The 17748-nt window shown below is 39.9% G+C and overlaps 4 protein-coding genes across 4 annotated transcripts; 3 read left to right on the top strand and 1 right to left on the bottom strand.

Moving 5' to 3' along the window:
- The first annotated feature begins 72 nt into the window (after nucleotides 1-72).
- On the top strand, nucleotides 73-2627 carry rgs9bp (regulator of G protein signaling 9 binding protein). The gene is made up of 3 exons (XM_088283291.1): nucleotides 73-524; nucleotides 1131-1437; nucleotides 1599-2627. Exons 1-3 carry the CDS (start codon nucleotides 429-431, stop codon nucleotides 1976-1978), a joined length of 783 nt encoding a protein of 260 aa, XP_088139417.1. The 5' UTR covers nucleotides 73-428; the 3' UTR covers nucleotides 1979-2627.
- Nucleotides 2628-3732: 1105 nt separating this feature from the next.
- On the top strand, nucleotides 3733-6737 carry mcur1 (mitochondrial calcium uniporter regulator 1; the record flags this gene model as incomplete). Its single annotated transcript, XM_088283293.1, has 9 exons — nucleotides 3733-3757; nucleotides 4621-4728; nucleotides 4805-4908; nucleotides 5056-5157; nucleotides 5567-5608; nucleotides 5693-5764; nucleotides 5867-5920; nucleotides 6020-6134; nucleotides 6319-6737. Coding segments are annotated over 9 exons (678 nt in total), but the record flags the coding sequence as incomplete, so codon positions are not given.
- Nucleotides 6738-10670: 3933 nt separating this feature from the next.
- dph2 (diphthamide biosynthesis 2) lies at nucleotides 10671-13767 on the top strand. Its single transcript, XM_088283290.1, has 7 exons — nucleotides 10671-11346; nucleotides 11508-11678; nucleotides 11790-11902; nucleotides 11982-12202; nucleotides 12520-13185; nucleotides 13299-13478; nucleotides 13590-13767. The coding sequence occupies exons 2-7, from the start codon at nucleotides 11529-11531 to the stop codon at nucleotides 13709-13711; spliced, it is 1452 nt and encodes a 483-aa protein (XP_088139416.1). The 5' UTR covers nucleotides 10671-11346; nucleotides 11508-11528; the 3' UTR covers nucleotides 13712-13767.
- Nucleotides 13514-17377, bottom strand: ncf2 (neutrophil cytosolic factor 2). The gene is made up of 16 exons (XM_088283288.1): nucleotides 16822-17377; nucleotides 16545-16627; nucleotides 16347-16455; nucleotides 16043-16177; nucleotides 15842-15949; nucleotides 15705-15764; nucleotides 15465-15508; nucleotides 15139-15280; nucleotides 14971-15036; nucleotides 14819-14873; nucleotides 14695-14738; nucleotides 14477-14625; nucleotides 14293-14395; nucleotides 14001-14133; nucleotides 13828-13930; nucleotides 13514-13689 (listed from the first exon to the last, which is right to left on the bottom strand). Exons 1-15 carry the CDS (start codon nucleotides 16993-16995, stop codon nucleotides 13839-13841), a joined length of 1497 nt encoding a protein of 498 aa, XP_088139414.1. The 5' UTR covers nucleotides 16996-17377; the 3' UTR covers nucleotides 13514-13689; nucleotides 13828-13838.
- Between the last annotated feature and the right edge of the window lie 371 nt (nucleotides 17378-17748).

Genomic DNA, 17748 nt, shown 5'->3' with positions numbered 1-17748 from the left:
GCACAGCCTCCCCTGAGTGAAAGGACAGTTGTGGCGGAGACACGGGCAGATGCTCTTGCCTTCGCTCTGAGTGACAGTTAATGAGATTACTGTTGTTGGCTTTATCCTGCGTCGGTGCAAAGGGGTCAATCACGGGATTAGCATCTTGTTGAAGTTACATCATTTTATTAGCCTCTTTCTCCGCTCTCATCACTTTCTAATATTTTGTCAGCCTCCAAAGCATACTTACAGGTCTATCGATGACATGACTGGATGGAGTCTTGAGCTGGAATATGGTGACGCATCGCTCAGCTGCCTTGCACCTGAAGCCTGACTGGACCCTAAACCTGTGAATGAAACGTCTCGTGAGGGAAAAGGAGCAACCTGCAACGTGAAGGGTGGCCAGCCAGGACAGAATTGTGTGCCGGGTTCTTGGCAAAGTTATCCTCATGCCACTTGGAAATAACAAAGTTGGAGATGACTGCACACTTGGCACAAACGAGGCTTTGGCTGATGGCAGAGCGATGGTGGATTCTTTGATAAAGGTAATCTTAATTCTATGACAGTGACATATTTTATGATATCAAGATTTATTTTTTGTTAGTTTTTTGTTTTTACTTTTGGATCAAATAGTGAGGAGACCCTGCACAATATTGACTAGAATAAAACTCTTCAATCAACACCAAATGTGAAATGTCATTTTCAAAAGTTGAAAAACATTTCCCTCGCCTGGTGTGTAAGTGGCAAAAGTAAGAACAACACGAGCAAGTTCATCCCTGTGGCGAAAACAGCACTCTCACTGAATAGGATTTCTTGCTCCGCTGCATCTTTGTGCTCATTCAAATATCTAGGTTGCAATGCTTTTGGGTCTCGGTTGCGTGCTAACGTGTTAACCTGCGATCATGTTTTCGCCACTGACATTTACGCATTATAGATAAAACACTTTTATAAATTAAGGTCATGTTTGCCTGTATAGTATATCAAAAACATATTTAGTAGTAAAGCAATGACATTCATACATGAAGCAAAAAAAATCAGATTTTTGTGGCAATATTAATGTTTTTGGGGATGTCACTTATTTGAATATATATATATATATTTTTTTTTAACCTCCTGGACATAATCGTTTATCATTATTTGACGTGTCGCAGGTGGCAGCATGCTATCGACATTTAGCTTCATGTGTCGGCGCCTGCACCGACGGTTTGCAGCTGCGAGATGAGTTGAGGCAAACAAGAGAGAGGGCCTCCAAGTTGGCCGCGACCATCTGTCAACATCTCACCTTGCATCTTCGTGACAAGAGCCTCCCCGTGGAGCGGCGCAAGGAGATGGAGCTCCTTTGGGTGGCCTTCTCGTCCAGCCTGGAGCTCCTCCACGTTGACATGTGCAAAGTCTTCAATATGGGAGACATCTTTACTCTTGCTGAGTCTCCGAGTTTAGTGCAAACTGGCCTGCAAGGTAAAAAAAAAACATTAAAATACATTTTCACTTTTGTGTATAATAGATTGTTAATTAATTATTAATTAATTATTACATTTTAATTCATTAATTAAGTTTGAACATTTATTCAATATCCCGTTTCTGGTTCATGACCTAGTTCGCTTTTTGTCCTCGCGCAGGAGGGAGCAGTGAAGTTGCTGCTCGAGCCCTCAGTCTCCCAGACCTGAGCCGGGCTCTGAACGCCAACCTCCCTGATGGCCTCGAGACCGAGGAGCGCAAGACCATGGAGCAGGAGATCAACCAAATAGACCACATGATAGATGACATGGAAACAAAGGTCAACGTGGTGCGCTGGATGGTGGAGCCCCACGGGCCGCTGAATGCCGAACCACTCGGCAGCGCTGACAGCGCCTCCCTGGCCCTGCTCTCTGTGGACGAGGTGCAGCTTGCTGGACATCGGCCTGCAGGCCAGCGCGGTCGCATTGTGGCGCTCTTATTGTTATGTGTTGTCATTTTGGTGGCAACCACTTTATCTGTCTTTATTTTTTTCTTCTCATGAGTCAAAAAAACTGTGAAACCCGTGAACCTTAACAAAGGTCAAGTAAGAGTATTGTTGCTCATCCTCACTGGTGTTAAAGGTGACCTGAAGCTGTAAGGTAGATTTATACCATGATTGCGTGAATGGCTATTTGAAAACTTTGATTCTGCGTGGGGCCGAGATACTGTGTACAGCTAAGTGATGACCTGGGTGTATTTGATTGGTCAAATGGGGTCAAAGGTCACTTGGATTGGATTGCTGGAATAGAATCATGTGACAAAAAAATAATCGCACAAGCAATAAGTAGATAAGTAGCAAGCTTAATTTAGCCTAACGTAATGTAGTAAAGCATTTCTTCACAACAAAAATACTCAAAAGTGAAAAAGGTATGTTGCATTAAACTACCGTACCTTTACCAGAACAATGTATCAAAAAAAGTTACTTAAGGAGTAATAATAGCTTGTTACTATCTACCTCTGAAAATGCACTGTAAATGGGATTTACAGTCTCAGCCCCACCAGAAATAATGTTACTCTATTTCCATTTTCTGAATACCATATCAGTGTAAAGCACAACAGGGATGTAGCCTGTTTAGTAGAAGAAAATTAGTATGGCACGTGGCATGAATTTCCTGTTTTGTATACCTTCCAAATATAGTAATTCCCCGCTATCCAGACTCAGTCTTGAATAACGAAAAACTGCAAGGAATTGACCTTTAAATGTTTATAATACTAGTAGAAGACAATTTTATTGTAGCGGCCGGTGGGACAAGTTTCAAAAATATGACACAAACAAATAGTCCATACATCAGACACCAACAAACACTACTTGAGGAGCATGCTGCACTTTATAAACAAAAATACACAATGCCAGCCTGTGGATGTTGTTATGACATCAGACAAAAACTAATTGTCCGAATATAAACAGCCCGCTAATATATAAGATGGTTTTCTTGTCATTTCTATTGAGTGATGGAGCTTAGTTTTTCCCTTCTTGAAGGCTAAAGCAGTTTTAGTAGCAGGTTTGCTTGGGAAGAGAAAATGTCCGCCAGTTCTGGAATGGCTCAGAATCGTCTTTTCTATTTATTTTGTGTTTACTCAAAGTAAAACAAAACCAATTGTAATGAAATTTAAAAGGCACGAAATAGGTCAAGTTCGTGTTTAGATGGTGATTTTATTCTGAAAGGTGAAACCGGATGTGTGCAAGTATTGACGACGTTTTGAAAGGCGGAAGTAGTTTTTATTCAACTTCAAACTCTGTTGGCAGAGTTTGACTTTTACGCCTTCACAATGGTGCTCAAACAATGTCACACCCGATTTGCTCTTAGCCACAATGAAAAGCGTTTTAAATTAGCCACAAGTACAGACATAGTGAGTTATAGCAGACGTCTATCTTCGAATATTTTACCTACCGAACCCAGTTGGCCGCATTTGAAATCCTCGGCAAGATTAGCGAGTTCTTCATCTGACACTAACCGAGTGAGGCGACAAACTGGGCTCAGACACTTGCACCTGTCCGGAAGAGGTGACGTATACGTACTTCGTTATGAATGGCTTCGAAAACTGGTGGTAATGTGACCAAATGTTACTGTAAAAAATGACGTCATTCTGACAGTTTATTGCAGCCCCCCCCCCCCTTTTTAATATATATAACTTTATTAGCACATTCCATTAAGGGCATATCATTACGACGTGACTGTTTCATCAGGGGCGTTCATACAAATTCTGGGGTGGACAGTGGGGGGGACATAATCGGTGTTTATCCTGTGCTTAACTTGTAAGATTGTGCACTTACAAAAAGGTAAACACATAATTTTTATAGTTGATTAATGATTATGCTGTGATTGTCAAACTTTTTTCACCAAATGCCACCTTAAAAATACTTTGCTCTCCAAGACTAATATTAAAATGTAATTAAGTAGTAGACCCAAATGTTTATCCCCCCCAAAAAACGAGGAAGAAATGTATATTTAATATGACTGTAATCCACTTTACCATTATGCACAGTTTGAACTTTGTTTCATTTGTCTATAGGAAAATTAAAAAACAAAATTGTACTTCAATGAAGATTCAATTGAAACATACTGCACATAAATGTTAAATAATAGTTGTAACTAATGGTATGTATTTAAAAAAAAAAAAAATCCTAATGACTGAATGCAAATAATTAGCCCATTGATAATTGAGCATTTTTTACATCAATTAAAAATAATACCTTGGTACTAAAAAATCATGGTCATGATAATCCACAAAGGTTGAATCACTACTATTAATGAAAGTGTGGAGGGCCCCATATGTTTTTTTTTGTCCGTTGATTATTTAGCAGTCAAGCAGTTAAGATAAATTCCTGTATCCATACTGTTTCTTTCGCCTTTGTCTGCGAATTTCATTTTAGAATTTTCACCATTTTTCTATGTCAAAATGAAAACTGCAAAAACAGTAATTAAAACAACACAGCTAACTAAGCCTTTTTTTGCAGACTACTGCGTGCTTTCAGGCAGGCATGATTCATTTGAACTTCTAACCCAGATCTGAGCCCATATTTGCACAATACATAATTTTTACTGGTGCGCTTGACACTAACAACAGCATCAAAAATGTCATTCCAAAGAGTCTGAAGAGTTAAATAAAAGTTGAAAAATAACTTGTCAACATTGCTTTTAGCGAAGAGTTCTGCCGACCCCATCCAGTATGACGTGCAGCCTGATATTCCTAAAGTCCGCAAGCTGTTCTTTGACACTCATCTGGTGGTTCGACTCCTTGAGGAGAACAGTAGGTGCCGTCTACACTATTGTTTCACGTTATAACTCTGCTTTATCAATTGACGTTGTGATGTTTCTTTTAACAGGGTTCACTACCCAGCAAGCTGAAGTGTTAGTCAAGGTGCTCTTGAAGATGACAAACTCTACCATGGACATCATTTATAGTGACATGGTAACCAAAGTACAGCAGGTATAAGTGTCAAATTCTTTGTGCATATCATGCCATCAGCCTCTGCGATTTGATGGATGTGATTTACAATTCTCATCCAGCCTTACTGCGTTCTCTGCAATATATAATATCTGCACCCTAATTCTTTATGGATTGTGTCCCGTTTAGGAGATTATGATGCAACGTGTGATGTCTCAAATAGCAGCTTTAAAGAAGGACATGGTCATTCTTGAGAAAAGCGAGTTTTCTACGTTACTGGCAGAGAATGAGGTAACTATGTTGAGGTGTAGATTACAAAGGTTTACCATCGCCATTCAGTTTTTTTTTTCCTGCTCTATTCTCTCAAAAAATTACCATTTCACTTTTGTGTGCCAAAGCAACATGCCAACATTTTTGTGCATCTTGAAGTGATTTGAGGGGATTCCTGTAGTGCTTTGCTGCCATCTTGTGGCATCATTGGCAATTCAAAATCATTTTGGGCAGGGTGTCAATTACTCACAGATTTTCAAATTTGCAGCAAAGCACTCCTGCTTGATTTGGCAACATGCTGAGAGGTGTCTAATATTCTGATCATATAACGTAGTAAAAAAAAACAAAAAAAAACACTTCCTTACTAACCTACCACAACCAGAAAACTAATCACATGCCATGATGACTTTCCAACATGTAAACATTTCAGAAATTGAAGATCCAGCTCCAGCAGCTCAGGGTGCAACTGGCTGTAAGTAATCAATTACTGAAATGTTCATTCTAATTCAAATTGAACATTAATTTAAATTAAATTAAATCTTTTGCTGCCATTTAGGATGTGATGAATAAAGTTCGCTCAGACACACTTTTGGAAATGAATTTAGAGAAGAGTCGCGTGAAAGAACTGGTAATTACACCAATCCAGATTTTTTTTTCTTTTTTTTTTGCTCAATAAATTGTATTGTAAAACGAACGTTTATAGTAAGACATCATCGTCATCAATTTTCAGAAAGCAGACCATGAGAGGAAGCTTCGGGAAACACGGACAGAAATCTTGGAAATGGTTTGTGGATAACAGTATCATACCCTTTTAGTCACGACAAATTTATGACCCACAATTGGCATTTCGTCTTTTTTTTTTTTTTTTTTTTTACCCTAACAGACCGCCGAGCAAGATCGTCGTCTGACTCAGACCAACATGAAAATTGACACTGAAGTAGCGGGTTTGAAAACCATGCTCGAGTCACATAAATTGGACACTATAAAGTACCTTGCAGGTAAGAACGTGATATTCAATTTATTTCCACATTAATCAACTATTAAATACCGAATTGCATCTCCTTGGTATAGGCCCATCGTTAGTCAGGTTTAAAGGAGACACTTGACATTTTTGCTGAAATGTATACTGCACATAGATTCTGTTAATAGACTAATTTTTTGGTTGTTTTTTGCCTCCTCTAGGTTCAGTGTTCGCTTGCCTCACCGTGGTCTTAGGTTTTTATCGAATCTGGAAGTAAATTGCACTCTGAAGGAGTAACGTCGCTCCTCTATATTAATATTCAGCACATTTAGAGACTAAATCTCTAATTATCACTGACCATATTGTGATGGACTTTCAAGTGGCCCACAATACAAGGACTACAGCAAATTTCTTGGAGTAATGTTTACCAGCATTACAACCCACTCAAGAAATGTCTGAAGGCTATTAAATACAGTGGGAAAATAAACTGTATATTTTAGTTTGTATGAAATATGACTTATGTTTTTATGGTGGTTGAACGAGACTTCCGCTTCATTGGATGTTGACATATTTAAATCATATCGTGTTTTAACTGTCACGTGTTGTCAAAGTATAATAAAATGAGCTTTGGATATCTAAAGCAGTTTTATGGTGCCCTGTGTTTATTTAAATTATTTTCGTATATGCAATGTAAACAGTTTTTTTTTTAATGTAGTAGTCTTAAAACTTTTATATAAAAATAACCCAATTTGATCCAACTAGTAGTGGGCTGGCAGAACATGTTGAGTCGAAAGTTAAATAATAAAAAATGTGTCTTCAAATGAAGTTTCAAAGTGGTCCATTTATGACACTTTTTTTTTTCATTTGTTTGCAGTTTTGACTGTAATGTAACATGAATGTGCCACAGTAGTTAAGTCATTATATATTGCAACAAACACACCTGTTGGAGCAGAATACATATGTGAGCATTATTGTGTTCCGGCTAAAAGCAGTAAACAGTGACCGCTGTCAACGCTATGTCAAGTTTTAGGATTTTTTTTTTTATTAATATATCGAAAAATTATTGACGTTTAATAATTGCAATTAAGAATGAAGAAAATAAATGCACCACGTGGCCTCTCATTCATAAATTCGAGGTTTGTAAGAAATGTGCGTTTAATTGCATTGCTGGGCTTTTCGACGTGTTTGACGACACTTGCGACAATTCAAAACAGCTGTGTGGAGCGGCACCGGAAGAATGATGATGAGATGATTCAACTCACCTGCTGCTGCACGGCTGCATCGGGATAAAAGGTGAGGAAGGTTAGGACACCTCATCGCTGGATTTCTGAACAACATTCTTTGGATTCTGGTAAGCGACTGCAGCGCTGCTATCGTTATCGTTGGTCGTCTACGTAGGCCTGCACACAAGGGAATTGCAATGCATTCGTTGCTGGAAAATGTGTTGCAAAGACAACAACATGGGTTTCCCCGCAATTTGGGAACTGCGGGATACACGATTCTAATACAAAATACTTGTTACATGGAGTGGTCAAATGCGAGTGCACCAGCTATCGAAGCTGAGGCTTGATTATGGTGTTGTGCAAATGAGTGATCGAACTTTCTGCTACGGGGCTCCGTTGATGGCAGAAAAGCAAAACTTTCAATTTTTTGGAAAACAATACAACGGTGATGGCATGATGTCAAAAGGTACACAAATCTCTTGAAGGGGGTCAATAAATTGCGTGATGACTCAAGGTGCATGCACAATTCGTTAATGGGTGTACAGTATTACCTCATGAGGAAAAATGGAAAAAAGGTGAATGAAATTCCATGGAAGATGTGGTATCAAATGAAAATACTGGTGTTTTCAATATTTATGATGGTATTTGCGAAACAAGTGTGTGGAATTGAAAATACTGGTTTTCAATACTGATGATGGTATTCGTCACAATGATATAAAACTGGGAAACAGTAAAGCAACATCCTGATAATCAGGATTAAAGGCATTTGGAAATACAGCGAAAGCGGCTGCCTGCTTGCACAACTGCTTGGGAAATCAAAATGTGCCACAAACAAATCCAATTGCATGTGGAGATGCCACTATCATACATGGTCCTATGACTGAAGGGAATTAATTTTGGTATATTTCAGAGTGGAACATAAAGTTAACAAAGCTGCTTGTGCTATTTGGAGCAGTTCACAAGGGTACAGCCAAAAGAATTGGTTTATAATTGCCAACACTTGCCTCCTGAACATGTCGACATGTGGTTTATTCAGAAAAAAATGGGAACGCGTGAACTACTGAAAAAATAATAAGGTTTGAGGTTACCAAAGGCTCTACGGGCCTATGCTTTTTTTTTTTTTTTTTTTTTCCTTGCACGGATGCTGTAACGGGATGAGAGAGCATCATTACAAGCAGGAGTTGGATATGACAAGCAATATGAAAACTGTTCTTTCCAATTTGACTGCAATGGGGACGATGCAGAGCTGAGGCTCAGACACTGTGGAAACAAAAACACAAAGTTCAATTCAAGGACATTGCCTGTTTCCTGCAAAACATGTGAGGATTCGGTCTGACTCAATCTTTGGTGATTATTGCGACATATGTACCACAAAATACAACTATCTTAAGACAAGCCAACATGCTTAATGTACAATTTAAAAAAAAAAAAAAACGGTCAAAGGAAATAATTTTGCCACTTTTGAAACGAGTGGATTCCTCTGAAGATGGAAAAAAAAAATACACAGAGCTAAGAAACAGGTAAGTTTGTCATTGTTCATGAGCTCACCTTTGGGGGAAAATACCAACAGTTAGAAGGAAAGTAGCTCAGAGAAAAGAGCTATTGGGAATTTGTTGAAGTTTGATCACAACAAAGCGTGTGGAGGAAAGCTAATTTTACAAACTGGATGTAAGTGGAAAAACCTTTAAATGAAGTGTTGCGTTAACCATATACTCAATGCCATTATTATAATTTGATGGCATCTTGTCGGGTTAAACGATTCTTAACTTTAATAACTGCCTCATTATGAACAGCTAAGATAAGTGTCAGGTTTGTAGCCGCTGTATGTACTGCAGTCGTAGTTGATGCGCTCAGCAGCAGCTCGGAAAGTGTAAGACGGCATCAAGTTGATGTCGAAGAGACAAGGAGCACTCCGCAGGAAGAGCTTGATTCAGAAGAGCTGCAACTTCGTCTGTCGGAATCAATTCAAGAAGGTAGGTGGACACATCATCTACGGTAGGTTATTTTCATTTAGACTTTTTTTTTTTTTTTACATGGAAGTGTATTTTCCATGTGGTGTGTTTTGGTTTGGTCAATTGCTGGGTCTGAGGGAGCAGCACACCATGGCACCTGTGCAAATCCATATGAGCTCTCATTTTGAAAAGCAAAAGAGGAAGTGGGTATCAGGTCAAGCTCTTAACCCAACAGCTAAGGAATATGAACCTGGATCAGGGAAAGGATTGGTCATGTCAACAAAGTAAAAAGCTCGAGATGGATGTGCGGCCAAAGCAACATCCTGACACACGTGATCAAAGGAATTTGGAAATGAGAAAAGATATGTCTGCTCGCACGGCCGCTTGGAGGAATCAAAAGATGCCACAAACCAATCAAATTACATCCGGAGATGTCACTATCATACGTATTCCTACGTCTGAAGGAAATCAATTTTTGGATATTTCAGAGTGGAACACAAAGTTAGCAAAGCCGACTGTACTATTTTGGAGCAGTTCCCAAGCGGACAGCCGAAGGAAATTGTTTGTAGTTGGCAGATCTTGCCGCACAAACGTGGCTACATTTTGGCAAGAGATCTTCAAGAACATTCTGGAAACTCCTTGCGTACGTGCAAAAGTTGGATATTATAATCACTATGGAAAAAGTTGCCGTTCAAGCTCTGGGATCAACGGAGACCTCTGGTTCACGATGTTGGGTACTCATGCAATCAACGGGCTCATTTGCAAGGATGTTTTTTTTTTACATGTGCGGGTTCTGTCTGACCTTATCTTTGGACATATTGAGGCATATGTACCACAAAACAGCTATCCTAAGACATCCCAATATGATCCATCAGTGGATTTCTTGCTGTTCATGTACAAACCTTTTGGGGAAATGCCAACATTTTGAAGGTAAGTAACACAGCGGAAAATAGCCGTTTCATAAAGCAGAAGGGAATCTGTTTTGAACGCTTGCGTGTTGGACATTTTCAGCATACAGGGGAATAAAGGACTTTCTGCAAAACCAAGGTTGGCTTGATGTGCCAAGTTTTCTTTGGAAGACTGGCCCGCAAATTATGCCCGTGTTCAAGTGGACTCAAAGGCCAGAAAGGATGTCTTGGGGACTAGAACTTCATCACATGACTTAGGACTCGTGCTGAAAATTAATTGAAAAGACTTTAAAGGAAAAGGAGATGTCCAGAGAGGACGACGGTCACTAACCCGACGTAGGATGATCTCCACAACTATCTTGGTGCACAATTCATTGGGGTTTTTGTCAGCAGTTACTCGATCTACAATTATTACGAGGCAAAAGTGGAACCAAAGATCTTGGAGTTCAACAGCTGGGGATGTTATTGTCATCATGGGATACAGATAACTAAACTGGTCTGGCACAGGAGGTAGGTGTGTGTTTTAATATTTCTCAATTGTAATTTATTTATTGGTGGTCAATTCTACATAAGTAGAAATGTTCCTTTTGCCTCGGCGGGTGCGTTTCGACCTGAAGAGGAAAAACGTTTCTGCCAGCTGTCACAGCTTGTCGTTACCATGCCCATCCATTGAAAGGCTATTGGGAATGTACGAGGAAATAAATGGACCACGTGTTCATGTTGTGGTAAGCTTCTCTGTCACGGTAAGATCTTAGTAACTTAAATTGGTTTATAGCCTCTGCAACAGTTTTAGCTAATTGCTGGTTGTAACCTCAAAATGTCATAACTTCAGTAAATATTTTGCTTGGAAAAATCTCACATAACAATCAGGAAGAGATCTGAATGTAACTGAGCGTGCCTGTACAGTACAGTACAGTACTTGCAATAACCAAGCGTGTATTCTTTTGCTTTTATTTTGAAACGAGGTTGAACCGGAAGTGTAAGGACTATCGGAAAAAACCACATCTTTGGTAACGCATGTTTGCTGCTCACATTTTCCGGCGAACTGCCATGTAATTGTAATTTTACCCAGGAATGCAGCTGTTGTAATGTTGTTAGTATTAAATACGTATTGTGTCAACTGGGAATATATAAAGTCAAGCTAAGACAATTTTGCGAAACAGGACGTAAGTAATTCACGTAAAATTAAGCGTCACGTAAACGATATACTTTAAGTTCATGCTACAGTTACAATTCGATGCCGTGTTGTTTAACTTACGATTCTTAGCTTCTGTGATAACTGACTCATTGTTGTCGTGTATGGCTAACGTGTGTGCCATGTTTACAGAACGCTGTATGTACTGTAGTCATGGCTGATGCGTTCAGCAGCAGCTCGGAAAATGTAATTCAGCGACAGGTTGACGTCCAAGAGACGAGGAGAACGCCTCTGGGAGAGCTTGATAAGTTCTATCAAATTCAGAAGACCTGCGACTTTGTCTGTCATAATCACTTCAAGAAGGTGGTTACAAACATTTGCCGTATTTTTTGAAAATTTAAGCCGCATTGCACCTTCAACAGTGTAGTAAATAGACTTAAAATAGCGTGCTTGTTTTCTCTCTCTATGTCGAAGGTTGCGCTACAGTTTCCTGATGAACTCTTGCACGATTCGACCGCAATTGCAGCTGAAATCGAAAGAATTACTCAGGCAAAGGTGTTCATTCTGGGGGACACCTCCTATGGCAGGTAATTGTTAGGATTATTTAAACATTAGTCTTGACTGACTCCATTTGAGATTTCACTTTTGTGTGCTTTTTTTTTTTAGTTGCTGTGTGGACGAGGTGGCAGCAGAGCACGTTGGAGCCGACTGCATGGTGCACTACGGCCGCGCCTGCCTGAGCCCGTCGAAGCGGTTGCCCCTCATGTACGTCTTTGAGAGAGCAAGCATCGACTTGGACAAGTGCAACTCAGCCTTCAGAGAACTGTACACTGACACACAGGCTAACATCCTCATCCTGTATGATGTCAGATACACACATGCTATCGGTAAGCAGACAAAGATAGGATTTATCTCACCATGTGACTGTGTGTGCTTGGAATTTGGCTAAATCATAATTTAAATGCTTTATTTTGTAATGGATGAGGTGGCAGAAGATACTTCTCTTTTTCTACATGTCATCTTTTTGTTTTGCCCTAAAATATTCTTTTACACAAACAAGGTAGTTTGCAAACAAGGTTTCCTGTCTATGCATTTATTTTTAATATGCTGTCGTGTAAAACTGGATCCTGAAAAGTGTTTGACCTTGGGAAAGGTGCGATTGCCCCCTCGGAGCTGATTTTAATTAATTTTTTTCCCTCCTCAGAAAATCTGGTGACTCTGTTGTGTGAAGACTATCCAAACGTTGTTTCTTCACAACTTGTTGTGGAAGGCGAGCAGTGTTATAGCCACGGCCAAAGTAAAAGCGAACCTGACGCGGAACAGTCTTGCATTCGCTTTGGAAGGCAGTTTTCACTGAAGAGCGGACTGAGTATCGAAGATTACAATGCGTTCTATATCGGCCAAGACGGACCAACCTTGCGAAACTTCATGATGACGTGGAATCGCTGCTCCTTCTCCTCCTTCGACCCCGTGACATCTACAGGAAGGTTGGAGTCGGGCGGCGTCAACCGTGCACTGATGAAGCGCTTCTACGCTATCGAGAGGGCGAAGGATGCCAACGTTGTGGGCATCTTGGTGGGCACTCTTGGCGTGGCCGACTACCTGGCTATAATCCAGCAACTGAAAGAGACGATCCGCAGCGCGGGGAAGAAGAGTTACGTGTTTGCCATGGGGAAGCTCAACGTGCCAAAGTTGGCCAACTTTCTGGAAATTGACATTTTTGTTCTGATTTCGTGCCCGGAGAACTCCCTATTGGACTCCAGCGAGTTCTACAGACCTGTGGTGACGCCATTTGAGATGGAAGTGGCCTGCAACAGGAACAGGGAATGGACTGCCGAATACGTCACTGACTTTCGCCATCTCTTGCCAGGTTTGAATCCACTTTATCGACTTCAAAGCCTTGACTTTTGAGTGCTACGTATGTCTTCATTTGTCTCTTAAAGTTTGTCTTCATGGCTGTTGCAATTCTATATTTTGGCTTAGGTGGACACAATTTCATACCTTTGGCTGAGGGGCAGGAAGACTGTGATGAGACGGACGTGTCTTTAATCACCGGAGCGCTGAGGAGCAACAAGCTGGAGCATGATCACGCCCAATCCTCGTGTAGCTCTTCACTTGTCCTAAGGAACCAGACGCTGACTGTGGCCAACAACAACACTGCTGGTACATGTCATTTAAAACTCTAGAAGACGTGTGGATGGATTTTCTTGTTTATTGTAGTGAACTTGCAGTACAAAATGAAACCACAATCAAGTGTTCACTCTGTCATTTCAGCATCGTTTCTGGCGACGCGCAGCTGGCGTGGCTTGGAGCAGAAGTTGGGGGAGACGCCTGTGGGGAAAGCAGTGGAGGGCAGGAGAGGCATCGCTATCGCCTATGAAGAAGAAGGAGCATAGTGGCAACTTTTCATGGAATGACTTTAAATTATCAGCAATTAAACACTTTAAGTGGACATGATGTGGAAAGTTGACTCCATTCTTTAAGCATCTCGCCCCTCAAGTTGCGCATTTACATTTGTAAGCATCACTGGTCATTCACGGGAACTTCTTCCACAAAGGATGCAGGAAAGATGCCAGTGTTCCCATTAGAATGTCCTTCCAACCAGTCCTGGTTAACTGAGAGGGAGAATCATTTCATCATGTGTGATCGGTTAACAACGTATTATGCTTAGAGATGGTTTCTCACTTTTTGAGATGAGTCTGATTTTATCCCCTTGATTAAAACAAAGATCCTCTGGATTTGTTGACTCGTAGGAGTGAAGCGCCACAAAAACGGCCTCGTTGCTCTGCGGCTCTACTGCAGTTTGCTTCACAAGAGCCTGCAATTAATTTATCGTCAGTGATAGTACACAGACGGATTATATTACGTATCCTCAGCTTTATTTTACAGTCACAAAAACTACCCAACGGGTTAACACCAGCTGAGCATAACCCCCCCCCCTTTTTTTTTTTTTGCGCATTCAAAGTTATATACTCACTTCTTTGGTATTACACCACAATGTGAGGTGCTTGCTATGAGCACTCCAAACACTCTCCATGTCTGTATCGTCATTAATGGCACTTGCTGCATCTGATGTTAACCTCCACAAATGAACACAAATTTGTAATTACAAAAAAAACTGACAAAATAATGTAAGTTTGTATTAATGTTGTGTACCTTACCTCAGTGTGACTGACAAGGAAGAGAGGTTCAGTTTCTTACTGATCTTTTCAATCAGCGTCTTATAAGTAAAGTCTCTGGCGAGTGACACTGCAAAGTTAAATTTGTAATGCACTTTGACAATACACAAGTTGTCCGAAGGCTGGGCTTCCTGCAACGAGGACACGATCATTTCGAGAAGTCTTCTATACACTTTTTACACATTTTCCTGATTGCATACCCTCTGTTGTAAGTCTTGACTGCTGCTGTCACCACGAACAAGACCTTAACAAAAGGAGCATTTGTTTTCTGATTACCAAACGGGATTCATTTTGTCAATTTATTGTCTAATAAACAATATATACCTTGTTTCCTTTCTGGTCTGGTTGGCGGTACCCGACTCGGTGGTTCTGATAGTTTCTGTTTTCCAATAAGCATAGCCCAGAAAAGGTTTGCTTCATCAACAGTGTCAAGAAAGGTTTTGAATATGATTAATATGCTAACAAAGGAGCCTCACGTGCTTCTGCTGAGCGCCCAAGGACATTTCCAGATGTTCCAGGTAATTATAAGGAACAAGTCCTTTCTGTATTTGAATCGGTTAATATGAAAAAATAAAAATAAAAATCGTCATGTGCATTTGAGGTACAGTATGTATGCTAGTATTAGTGAGAGGCAGCAGACTTACTCTTCCGTTGAAAAGGACTGAAGCCCAGTTGTCCGAACCTTTCTGTAGGACAAAAACAATGTTGCCGGGAACAACAGCCAGCTCATCACTTGTCTCGGGATTAAACTCATAGCGCACGATGTGAGGATCTCCTTCCAAAGCTCTTAAAAAAGAAGAGGTCTTTCATGTCATCAATTGGCATAAGAGAAATGCATTGTAAACATGGATTACGTAAAAAGACTTGCAATTTTGCTTGTGGTAAGATGTAAAAATGAGAAATCACAAACAAAAATTGCTTAATTTCATTATTCCCAGCTTCAGCTACAATGATGTTTAACTTTTATTACCTCAGAACCTCAGGCTCCCTTGGACCCGAAGGTTCCTGTTCAACCTGTATGTAGGGGGGAAAAATGTCAAATTTGCAATACAATCAGTATTGACCGTAACTATAAGAAAACACTTTTTGTTTTTACGATCACATTTTATGAGCAATTTTATGCAGACATTGAGCTAATTCCAAAGGCTTCATACTTTTTCTTGCAACAGTTCATAAAATACCAAAAAAGAATCTAATTAGTATGCATTACTTGTGGCTGTAAAGGGGCAAATCCAGAGAAGTGATCCTGGGGAACAACAGAAGCAACCACCTAAAAAATAAAGATATTCAAGCTAAATGGTCAGTTTGCAGTTATTTGTTTTAGTTCGTTAGTAGAGGATGTATTACCTTGGCTTTTCCCAAGTAGTCCTTTTTCTCCAATTCAGCAACATAGTGCTTATTTGGTCTAAACAGCACAGTGGATGGGAACTCTACTACTTTAAAAACCTTTTGTTTCTGGTGATGAAAGCAATATTTACAAGGATTAGATAACCTTTCTTTGTATTCGAATCTCACCATTGAGTCTTAGAGAGCAACATGTGAACAGACCAGGGTGGATTGCATAGCTCTGTCGATAATGCTGAGCTTGCCGTCCGTCTTGTATTCCAGAGCCTTTGCAAGGCTCTTCTGGGCTTTTTCCCACTGACCCAAGTGAGCCTCTGACAGGGCCATGTTGTGCAGGACCTGGTGAATGACACTTTCATGAGCTTTTAAAACACATTAACACTGGGTAAGAAAATGTGAGAAAGCTTCATAAGATAAAGTCTCTTGATTAAAAAAATGACATCTTTGAGTGGAGGTTTAAGATGGAGGTTATTTGATGCAAAGAAATGTACGAGTGAAACGTTCTTACCTCGCATGCATATAACTTGTATCTGAGCCCAAGTACTTTGTAGTCTATTAGCTGGTTGCCCCGCAAAGCCCTGAGAGCAAGTTGGAAATCACCAACACTCTCCTCATACCTTGAAAGCAACACACCAGATTGGTTATTTAATGGAAAATTCATGGAAAGCAGAGTGTTGAAGTTATGAAAGTGACAAGCAGGCCTCACCTCATCATTTTATAAAAGGTGATTCCTCTTTGAAAGAATGCGACCGCCAAATGCTCGTCCTTGCATATGCTGCAGTCAAAGGCCTGAGACAAAGACAAAGCACGCGTTACTTCCTTCAGAACAAATGAGAAATGGTAAGTACTTCTTCTTTTTCAGCGACTTGCGCTTTCAGGGTAAAGAATATATCGGGGTTTTTTTCCAGATTAAACAAACTTTAATAATTAATATCAGCGATCTATTTCTATTCATGGAGTTTTTTAACAAATACACACATTACCTTTTCAGCATCATCCAGGTTTTGGTTGAGAAGCTGGAGACAACCGATGTTAAAACAGATTTTGGAGTTTGGCTCATGGATGGCCAGGAAAATTCTCAGCGCTTCAGTCAAATCGTTTCTGTCCACACATGTTACAGCGTCATCCCACTGGCGCAGGGTGTCCAAAAAAGACATGGTTAGTCACTGGGTAGGACTGCACTGTGTGATCACACAGCAAATGAAGGAAGCTCCTCTGATTTAGATCAGGAAGTGATGACATTCAGAGTTGGCACACAGTACTACACTATCACTACTCTTGCCCAATTTGTAACAATTCATATTTTAAGGGGACAGATTATGGGAGATTGTATTTTGTGTGTGTTTTCTCCCACAGTCATGCAAATTATATAAAAAGATAGCACTAATCATTAATTAGAACAATTAACTTGATGACACTTCTGCTGAGTTGATAGCTCCCTTTTTCTCGTCCTCTATGGCTAAATAGTTTAAGTAACATGCTTGCATTTAGTCCGTGTTGAGTGAACTTCAAATCCTAATCTTTATTTAAATGTCTGTTATACACTAAATGTGTTACCAATTTCGAGAAAGACACATCAACAACAAAAAAATGTTATCCGTTGTATTTATATGTAAGTTAGTCATAAAGAACGAGGTCAGAAAACGCCCAGTAAATTATATTGGTGGTACAATATTTCGAATGAATTTTATAAAAGTTACAGTAAAATTCTTCATTATTTTGAAATCGAGGACAGAACATATATTTTTTGGAATGACCCATACTGTTGAAAACGTTTCATTTCCTGCATGAACACTATAACCACTTTATTTTTGCTTGATTTTAAACCCTAAAATAAGAGCTGCTGGTAAATATTAAATCCAGCCACATAAATTGTTAGATTTCATAACAAGACTGTTACTGCCATTAAA

This window comes from Idiotropiscis lumnitzeri, chromosome 19, assembly GCF_059441095.1.
Source record: "Idiotropiscis lumnitzeri isolate Australia: NSW breed Sydney's pygmy pipehorse chromosome 19, RoL_Ilum_1.0, whole genome shotgun sequence".
NCBI classification, from domain to species: domain Eukaryota; kingdom Metazoa; phylum Chordata; class Actinopteri; order Syngnathiformes; family Syngnathidae; genus Idiotropiscis; species Idiotropiscis lumnitzeri.
Note: the sequence above shows the minus strand (reverse complement) of the source record. Positions and strands in the feature narration are given on the sequence as shown.

What these genes read in the sequence shown, in the direction of transcription:
- ncf2 (XM_088283288.1), bottom strand. Translation starts at nt 16,995, where the DNA reads ATGTCTTTTTTGGACACCCTGCGCCAGTGGGATGACGCTGTAACATGT. An exon ending in ACAAGTTATATGCATGCGAG is followed by an intron (nt 16,178 to 16,346) that starts GTAAGAACGTTT and finishes GTCATTCACCAG; the next exon opens with GTCCTGCACAACATGGCCCT. An exon ending in TTGCCCCTTTACAGCCACAA is followed by an intron (nt 15,509 to 15,704) that starts GTAATGCATACT and finishes CCCTACATACAG; the next exon opens with GTTGAACAGGAACCTTCGGG.
- rgs9bp (XM_088283291.1), top strand. Translation starts at nt 429, where the DNA reads ATGCCACTTGGAAATAACAAAGTTGGAGATGACTGCACACTTGGCACA. An exon ending in TGGTGGATTCTTTGATAAAG is followed by an intron (nt 525 to 1,130) that starts GTAATCTTAATT and finishes GACGTGTCGCAG; the next exon opens with GTGGCAGCATGCTATCGACA. An exon ending in AGTGCAAACTGGCCTGCAAG is followed by an intron (nt 1,438 to 1,598) that starts GTAAAAAAAAAA and finishes GTCCTCGCGCAG; the next exon opens with GAGGGAGCAGTGAAGTTGCT.
- dph2 (XM_088283290.1), top strand. Translation starts at nt 11,529, where the DNA reads ATGGCTGATGCGTTCAGCAGCAGCTCGGAAAATGTAATTCAGCGACAG. An exon ending in GGGGACACCTCCTATGGCAG is followed by an intron (nt 11,903 to 11,981) that starts GTAATTGTTAGG and finishes TTTTTTTTTTAG; the next exon opens with TTGCTGTGTGGACGAGGTGG. An exon ending in GGCCAACAACAACACTGCTG is followed by an intron (nt 13,479 to 13,589) that starts GTACATGTCATT and finishes CTGTCATTTCAG; the next exon opens with CATCGTTTCTGGCGACGCGC.